Source organism: Zeus faber (genome assembly GCF_960531495.2).
Source record: "Zeus faber genome assembly, chromosome: 6".
In the NCBI taxonomy this organism is placed as follows: domain Eukaryota; kingdom Metazoa; phylum Chordata; class Actinopteri; order Zeiformes; family Zeidae; genus Zeus; species Zeus faber.
Window position 1 is genome coordinate 14320056 of NC_137201.1, and position 9909 is coordinate 14329964.

Genomic DNA, 9909 nt, shown 5'->3' on the forward strand with positions numbered 1-9909 from the left:
TATTAACTGCATTTAACTGTTTGGGAGAACACAGATCTCCACTGCAAATTTGGTTCGCTTGGCAAGCTTGTGATTTCTACAAGCCTCCGCCCGGGAGCTAAAACTACCCAGTAGTTTAGGTCAAACTTAGAAGGGTTTTCAAATAAAAGCCACGCAGAAGGAACATAGTTCACCGTTAATGATGCCGCCAAGTTGCCGCAATATCTGTTCTGCGATCTGCCGTGACATCCCGACTTGAGATTCCGAAATTGAATTAAATTGCACTCTTCCAAGTAGCAGGTCACGTTTTTCAGAGTTCCCACTTCAACTGGAATGCAGCACAATGCAGAGGGAAACTTCCAATAAAGCGAGACTCCTCAGTAACACCGTCGTAACATCGGAAATGCAAAACTCCTGAGTGGGCTGGATTTTTTTTGTGGTTAAAACTTTATTAAAAAAAAAAATAATAATAATAATACTATATAAGTACTGTATGTATTCCTGTATCATGCTTCTTTGTTATCGTCTCTGTGTCTTTAATTATTTTTTGTCTGTTGTGCCATTCATTGGTGTGTCTTGTACAAACAACACAAAATGACTGAACTAAAAAACTAAAAAACTAGTTGGGGAAGAAGATAAAATCAACAGGTAGCAGTAGAGGTCTTTCAATCTGCTGTAGGCCTTGTTGGACTGCGCCCCCTCGTGGCAGATAGATGTAAAAACAACGATATAGACACTGGCATGACTGCTTTTCTTTTAATAGATGTCATTTAAGAAACTTGCAATACAGGCATTTCTTGGAACACATTGTAATTGTACCACAGGGAGAATAAATAAGCAGTGACTGTGCATACATATACATATTACATTACAGATGTATTTGCTTACATGTTTGCTTTATTGTTTATGTATATCTGTATTATGTATATTCTGAGTTATATTATTGTCATCATCTTTTATGTATTTTTTCCAAATAAAGAATCTTTGAACATCTCTTGAGAGTATTTTCACACTTTTCACTTAACTATTTTCATAGCAGAAGGTTTATTTTTTGGTAGGTCGCCAAATATACAGTATAGGCAATTTTCAATGTAGTTTCCCCCCTCTTTTTATTATGCATTTACACTGAAAAAAACACGTTGCATTAGAGATAAACATCAAATAACAAGTAAAAGTCAAATTCACATATTTTGGAAAATAAACAAACTCATTAACATACAGGGGAAATATATATATATTCTTTTCTTTTGCTTTTAAATGAAATAAATTCAATTATGTGTTTAAAATATGGCATTTATTTTCAAATCTAAAATATGATTTGTTTTTATTTCAAAATCTAAATAACATACCGTTTTTTTTCTTTCAATACATTCATTATTACAATATCCTTTATTTTGGTTAAAATTTTCACAGATTTCTCATGCAACAAATTTCATCTTTGAAAACCACGAATGGCCTCGATGGAATTAACCCTGACATTTCTTCAAATGATAAGACCGACATCATCACTGCAAATAAAATCCACACTCAGCATGGCGTTCGACGATGTCCTCAGAAACGGTGCCGCTGAGTTTTCATTTGACTCAGCCTGCAGCGATTTCCTCCGCGTCGGTCGGCCACTCGGACATTTTTTCTTTCAGTGCGACAACTTAAACTCGATAGTAGCATATTGCATGTAGAGCACAGATATTCAAACACATGGTATTTTTTCTGGACACATCGGACGTCACAAAGCAAAATGGACCGGCAGTGTGGAGCAGCGGAAATGGTCTCGGAGAGCCGACGGACGTCATCAGGACAGAACGTTGAGGGCGTCCGTCAGTAACTTAAGATCGTCCTTCACTGATTCTAAGCCGCCGCGGATTTTCAGGGGGTTGTCCAGGACCTCCACGCTGCTGGTGAACGCGTCGAACTGCACGGAGAATGGACGCTTTATCCCCCCGACGTACGCCCTGTCGCGGGGAACAGAAAGAAAGTCGATGAACAAATCGGGAAGAGCCCAGAGCTCGTGCGGCGCTGCAGAGCTGGCTCTGTCAGACAACTTGACGGCGCCACGCACTTCCACGCCCTTATGGGCCTGCTCTACCTGCTTTGCTCCCTCCACCTCCCCTGCGTCCGCCTGTTGGGCTCCACTCTTCTATCCAGTGGGGGGATTCAAATTCATTGCTCATATATTTCTCTCTCACTAAGTGCCTGTGTTTGCTGTGCACCTCGGCCGCAGTGATGAGCGCTGGCCCAAGCTCAAACCATGCAAAATAAATACAGACCATTTCAAAGAGTGGCCCGTCACAATTGTTATTTATACCCGTCTGCGACCTCGTAATCCTCTCTGCGTTTCGGTCGACTAGGGAAAACACCCCGGCCGAATGTTTGGTTTCTCGTGTTGCATTCCGCACTCTGTGCTTTCTGGAAACGCCGATTTAGCCGCTTTCACCGGCACATCAGATGAAACACACTCCTATACGATCGTATTCATAGTGTATTCCGTTTCATACTGTACGTCTCTGGAAACAGTCCCGTTGTTGACGTTGTCTCATTCCGAGACTGAGACGTCATGCGGCGGCATCTTAATCGAGACCAAACACTAAGAAAACACTCGCTGAAGCTACTTTGTATTTTTTGCGGTACAACATTTGATCCGCGCGCCAAGCACAACAAGAGCGCCGGGCCCCGGTTTCGGGAGGAAGGAATACATCGGTAACAGCTCTCTCTCTCTTTCTTCGCCTGCTCCGGCTGACCTACTAAGGTTTGTGGCTTCGGGGGCTTGGCCGGCTGTTCCTTGACCTTATCCTTACGCAACCTCGCTCGCTCCGTCTCTCTCTCTCTCTCTCTCTCTCTCTGTCCGCACCTGAGTTTTTCCTTGGCGTCCGGGAAGCTCTCGGAGACAAAGTAGACGGACTGGTAGTTCTGATCCTGATAGGGCTCCACTGCCGCCGCGTCCGGGTCAAACTCTCTCCTTTCGGGCTCGTCCGAAAGCGAGTGCTGGACCGGGAGAGAGGCGACGGAGACGGTCAGACTCTGACGTCTCATATGACTGCAGTGATCATCCGTAAGAGGAGAGAGAGAGAGAGAGAGAGAGGGAGAGAGAGAGAGATCTGCCGGTACCCACCACGAGCTCTCCATATGAAGAGAGCAGTCCCGCTCCGTAAGCCTTCACCTCACCGTTCTGTTTACAGAGGCCGAACTCCACGGTGAACCAGTACAGCTGGAAGAGGATTCAGCACAATGTTTCAGAGAGAGAGAGAGAGAGAGAGAGAGAGAGAGAGAGAGAGAGAGAGAGAGAGAGAGAGAGAGAGAGGGACATCAATTCTGTGTTGAGACCGTGGCTTTGTGCATCGAATAATGTGTTTGGTAATTGGATGGTGTTGGTACCTACCGTAGACAGTTTTTCAATATCTTCATCCGACGCCCCGAGCGAAGCCAGGCCGATATTCTGTCAAAACATTTTGTAGAAATGTGAAAAATGGCTGATTGTTTCTATGTAACAATATACAAAAATAGTAAATTACTTTGATTGAGTTGGTCACCCGTGTGGATCTCACCTGTGAAAACTGGGCAAAAGTCCTGTCTGCCAACATGGGGACGTGCCCCAGAAGTTCATGCACGCAGTCCCTGAAAACGTAGGATACGGCGTCAAAGTGAGACACACACAAAAACCGAGACCGGGCCGAGACAAAGAGACTGGGGTGGATGATGATGATGATGATGATGATGATGATGAAGACGACGACGATGATGACGATGACGACTTTGAAGAGAAGGGGGAAGGGGGGAGGGGGGAGTGGAGTCAGGGTAGTACTCACGGCTCAGGGGAGTGCATGGGAGAGGAGGCGTGGCGGATATACTGGGTGCACTGGAACACCCGGAACGCCAGACTGGCGAGGAAGTCTCTGGCCGAGAGCAACCCGGCCACGGGACGCAGCAGGAAGCCCGTACGCTCTGCGGTTTGTGTGTGTGTGTGTGTGTGTGTGTGTGTGTGTGTGTGTGTGTGTGTGTGTGTGGGTGTGTGTGTGTGTGTGTGTGTGTGTGCGGGTGACAGAGCGAGAGAGAACGAATCATTGGCACCATGACGAATGAAAATAAATAATTTCAAGTTACATTCAGACCATAGTTCCGCTCCTTATGGAGTCATGTGTCGTTTACATCATTTTTGTACCTTTGAGGAAGCGTGACACGTCCTCCAGCTGCGGAATGTTGTCCGGGCTGTAGCCGCTGTGGCGCTCCAGCAGCCGGAAGGCCTCCAGGTGCTCGCTGCAGGCGTGGGTGTTGTACAGGTCCCTCAGGGTGGAGTACACCTCCTTCCTGATGATGCGATCGCCAAATGACGTGAATTGTTATTTCGTTTTTTTCTGTAAATATAGGCTCAGCCGGTAGGCTTTTGGCTATTTTGGTTGTGCGCAAATTCCAAAATGATTTAGGCGGGTGCCGGGAGTCAATGAAGCTAGAGATCCGCGTCAACTCATCATCTCTCAAGTGATCAAAACCCGCCACTGGCTTCCGTGGAAGAATGCGGTTAAAGAGGTAGTAGTTGTTGTCCATCCCAAAATCCTGCTCTTCCTATTTGCTCGCACGAACGGAAAAAGGCGTCATCCGGAAACTATTTGTGTTAAATCGATTGTTTCCCAGACTAAACGCTGCTGTCAGACGGTGGAACGCTCCCGTCTGGGCTGCGCCGAACGCATCCTCCATCTGGTACTAATTCACCAAACAGCAGTGACAGGCGACACTCTCTGTCCTACAAACACATTTAAGACAAACGGCAGGAAAAACGCCGCGCTATAGCGGGACGAGTCACATGCCGGTATTGACACATGGGAGGCATGAGGGGAGTGCAAATCGAAATGCATGTGACATTTTATCTCCGATCTGGATGTTTTGACATTGGGATCGTCGGTGAGAGTGCGATTACATACGGACAGCGTGAAGATATTTCAACTCAGCTGAGAACACTTTGTCGTAGGTTATCACCTAATTGCAGTCCAATCAGACAATTACATTGATAAACATACATATAAATATATATATTTGCGTAAAGCAGAGGTGGCAGAGCAACATGGCCCCCCAGTCAACATCACACGGTCCACTGGGCGTTACATACATTTGATATATTTGTCATATTTTTTGTCCCACTTTGAAAAAGTCGTCGATCGTACCTCATTTGCAAAACAAAATGATGAAGCATTGATAAAGGGAAAAAACATTTTTTTCTTTTAGTAATTAGTAATAATATTTTTTTCTTTAATTGTTTCATGAGCTTTCAAATAGAACTTAAATTAGCTCATGATAGGTAGAGCAGCGTGGAATGGCTCACCATGTACCAATCTCCTCCTCCGTGTACTCCACCCTAGGAATGGGCTCCCCGCTAGACCGGAGAAATCACAAAAAACATCAACAACACTTTGAGTGTTCATAGTTCACGTTCAGAACAATACCTTATTTCAGGTGTGATGTGTATTTCTCACTGTCTGTATCTGAAGGCGATGTCTCCGATCATTTTCCTCCTTTGTCTGTAGACCGGATCTGTGAAGCCCTGCACAAAGCAAACGACGGCAAAGACAGAGGATTGCATTAAAAGATAAAAAAAATTTAACATCGGACAGCTCAAAACAACATGCTTGTTATTCTATGTGAAGCCAGATCTCTGTACTCACAGGATGGTCCTGGTCTAAGTCGGGATCAAACTTTGTGACCAGGTGATGACATTTGTCCAACTCTGCAATTTTCTTTGGAAACCAGTGAACTAGAGCAGAAAATAGTGTTTATGTCAAGTCAAAATATCATCATTTAAAGGACCAGTGTGTAAGATTTAGTGGCATCTAGCCGTAAGGTTGCAGATTGCAACCCACTAAATCCCTTTGTAGATATAAACGGCTCATTTTAAGATAACTTTTTAATTTTCATGGGATTATACACTAGTTGAAACATACTTGTGAATATTATATTCCATTTCTGCCATGTCCGCTCTGCTAGACGCCACAAAATCTTCCGCACAAAAAAATTGAATCAAATGTAAAACGCATTTTGCATTTAAAAATGTAAATAAAAAAAGCAGCAACAATTCTTTCTAAGTTCAGAAAAATACATTGTTCTATTAACTTTGTAGTTCTCAAAAATCAAGCATTACATCACCATGGTGATGTAATTAAGATGAGATGAGATAAGATAAGACAAGACAAGTATAGATAAGATAAAATATGATCAAGGAAGATAAGATAAAAGATAATATAAACGTCAAGACAAGACCAGATAACACAAGACAAGACAAGATAAGGTGACATGACGTGAGAGAAGATAAGAGTGAAAGAGATAGAAAGTGAGAGAGGAAAAACTGGAAAAGGAATGATTTTGCGTTTCCCTTATGATTGTTGTCGTCAGAGATGCATATTGGCAACGCGGTGTCTCTAAAACAGACCTATGTTCTAATTCAAGCGCCATGGTGAGAGAATGCATCACAGGGGCCACTGAGGATACATTGATCAGAGGAGGTGCCGCTGACACACTGTATCTCTACATCACGAATCGTCACATCACCGACGCCGACGGAGGCCTCACCCTTGACTTCTTTGGTGGTCCGGACGTCCTCGGCAGTCCTCTTGATGGAGCTGATGAGCGTGCTCACGTCCGAGAGGTGCAGCTCGCAGCGGACAAAGTACTCCAGGCCCTCCAGGCTCTCCCTGGGCTTCCTGCACGGCCGTGTCTCCAGGTGGTGTATCTTGGCCTCAAAGGTCTGGAACGCAACCAAAAAAAAATAAAAAATGCCCCATCACTGCAGCTCTCCAATCATCTGATGGAGGGCTGCAGGGAAGGGAGGATGCACAAGTGGCGCAACAAGCGGCGACGGCATAGTGAAGGGTTCTCAAGTCTTCCCCTGTGGACACGGTGCAGGGTTTCTGGGACAACATTTCAAGACAGGTGCAAGGGCTGTTCATCTCGTTCGTCATCGGTTTTAGCAGAATGTAAAGAAAATAAATAGTAAATTGAGAACCACAAATTGAATTGCTGGTTAAAAAGGTTGTGAGGTCCTTTGGGGATTAATAAAATATCATCTTATCTTATCAGACACCTTGTCACCTACCCCCTTGCACGATCACTTTATAAACTACACAACAATGATAATAAACATGCTGCACTCTGTTAATACATATTTCCATATGCCATCAAAATACTATTGTCTTTGCATTTCATTGAAAATAACTATACTGTATATATTGAGCTGTTTATTATCATTATTATTATTATTATTATTATTAGTATTGTTATTATTGTTATTATTGTTATTATTATTATTACTTTGTTACTTATTTTATTTTACTTGATGAGCTTTTTATTACCCATTACTTTATATTGTAAATTTAGAGTATATCATCTGAGAGGATATAGGTTACTCAAAATTCTGAAAATATACATATATATATATAAATAAGTAATTCCTCTCATTCTGTACTTGATGTCCATTTCCCCCAGGGAGGATCAATAAAGTGCTATCTTATGTTATCTTTATGTTTATTGCTGATAACAATTCTGCTTATTTATGAATAATTACATTTCAGTGGCCGAAAAATGAGTTGCACCAACCTAATGAACATTCCTTATAGTTGAGGAAATGTAGAAAAATATTTAGAAACACGGTAATATTCAGTGGAAATAATGTTGAAATATATTTATGTGAACTAAAGGGAAAAGTAGGCTTTTAGGCTACATTTTCAGGCGACAGGCCAGCAGTAATTTATTAATTCTATAAGATGTACATTAGGTCTACCTTTCATCAAATTATATATTATATTTGGATTTTATCCGATTGGAATTATTTTCATCTTATTTATCTGATGTGGAATAAATCAATTTCTTTTCCTTTCCTTTATGTGATTTGACCTGAAAATGGAAAAACATGGCTCTGATACCATCATGGTTAAGATGTGATTAACCAGTGGAAGTCGTTCGCTTTGAGTAGCCCATTATATAAATTCGAATATGTATTTTATTTATTGAGAAAAAAATAAGTGGAAAAATCAATAAATAATGTAAAATATAAATGCATATATACATAAAAAAATAAACGTTGTATAATTTCACAATTAAAATATAAGTTCCCAATCTCCATTGCACCCACTACTATAAATGTAAATAATAATTAAATGATGAATATGATGCGAATTTGTTAAATCTTAACATTTAATGTATTTGCTCAACTGAACCACCAATTGGATAGTATTTGCATGTATTTAGTTATTTATAAATACCTCAAAGACCTTGAGGGAGCGGGACAGTGCGGGTGTCTTGGAGGTCCTCAGGGTGAAGAAGAGGTTGAGCAGAGCTTTTCCATCCTCTTCCTCAAACACGATCTGCTCGTTTGCTTCTGCGGTCTCTGCAGCCGCAGCAGCGGCTTCGCGTTCTTTGCGCGCGTCCTCGATCAAGCTTTGGCGTCTCCCGATGAATTTTGGAGACTGTGGTGAAAGATTAAAAGATCCCCTTAACTGTAAACGTGTCTGGAGCATCTGTGTAAGCTCGGTAAGAAATAGTCGATGGGCTTTGCTTACCTGTTCAACATCCTTCTGGATATCAGATGGGAGCGTTTTGCATCTCCAAATGCGCATTAGAATGGCAATGCAGTTTATGTAAACCTATGACATTGCTGAGACTCAGTTGTAGTATTGAAATGTTGCTATGACCATATTCATTTTAACATGTTTTGTTTTCAAGGAAAACCATAACTAAACATTTTTCTTCATTCAACAGTAGTTGTGGCGCGCCTGTGCGTAATGCCCACGTCGCCGTGCCAATTTACGCACAGTATAACACTTCCCCAGGCCCCTTTATAAGAGTTCAATGTGCCTCTGATCATCTCTCCTAGGTCTTTTGAGATTAAAAAAATAAATTTTTAACAGAGAAGAAAGTGTTTGTTAGTGTTTCTTACCGTCATGGAGTCAGATCTCTCCAGTTCGGACACTGCCCTCCTGAGGCTCTTTGTCGAGGACGTAGAGCCGCTTGAAATTGGCATCTTTGCTCTTTCTGTTTTTCTGCTAATATTGCTGTATATTGAGATTGAATTGCCTTTCGTTTTTGTTATTTTCTATTTTATGTTTCCGGACCTCTTTGCTCAGTGCGCAGAGCCCTTTCCTCTTCAGACGCACCGGTCCAGCCTCTTATTTATGGTGGTAATTTATTTGCGGTTCCTGACGTCAAGGCTATCGCATCCCGCACATCAACCAACGCACAGTGTCCAATAATACACCCCAGTTTTGGGTTCCTTCTCGTTGGCATATAAAAAAAACAAAAAACCCTACATAAACTGTTTTCACCTGGGTGTGCGCTGTCGCCTAATACGTCAAATTATTGGGGCGGAATCATCGATTTCCAATGATCAATATATGTGGAATTGTCATTAAAGCAAGCAGCACAATTTCCTGGTTGATGTTACATTTGAATGAATACAGGCAGGGGTATCACAGTGAAGCTTTCATCCAATAAAAAAAACACTGAAGCAAGAAGAATGATCTTTGAGTCACAGGTTCAGGTTCATTTTCTACTTGACTAAAAGTATATAAGCGCTTACTCTTAAACGCAATTTAAATATTTAAAGTAAAAGTACATACTCTTATCCAGTGCACTGTGATATGTATTATACCATAATGTGCTGTTTGTGCTTGTTTTTCTGCAGATGATGCTCATGTAGAAAATAATCTGTCGTTGTGATTAACAAGGACATGGAGCAAATTAATCATTAATGAGTAATCCTAAATCAAGAGTTTGATCCATACTAAATTTACTAAACTGAAGTAATGTGACTGTGGTAGAAATGTGGTAGAGTAAATAATATTTATATTTGCTTTGAAATGTCGAAGTGAATATAGTTAAGTCAGTACAGATATTGTACTGATGTGAGTTACAATAACAAAGTACTTTCTTACTGAGTTACCCCCCACCCTGACA

General features: G+C 41.8%; 1 protein-coding gene across 1 annotated transcript; it reads right to left on the reverse strand.

Annotated features, from left to right (window-relative positions):
• Window positions 1-1771: 1771 nt before the first annotated feature.
• th (tyrosine hydroxylase) lies at window positions 1772-8977 on the reverse strand (the record flags this gene model as incomplete). The annotated part of the gene is made up of 14 exons (XM_080002157.1): window positions 1772-1931; window positions 2828-2961; window positions 3089-3184; window positions 3356-3412; window positions 3522-3591; window positions 3783-3918; window positions 4136-4281; window positions 5291-5341; window positions 5442-5509; window positions 5631-5719; window positions 6532-6706; window positions 8220-8423; window positions 8517-8600; window positions 8894-8977. 14 exons carry the CDS (start codon window positions 8975-8977, stop codon window positions 1772-1774), a joined length of 1554 nt encoding a protein of 517 aa, XP_079858283.1.
• Window positions 8978-9909: the final 932 nt, after the last annotated feature.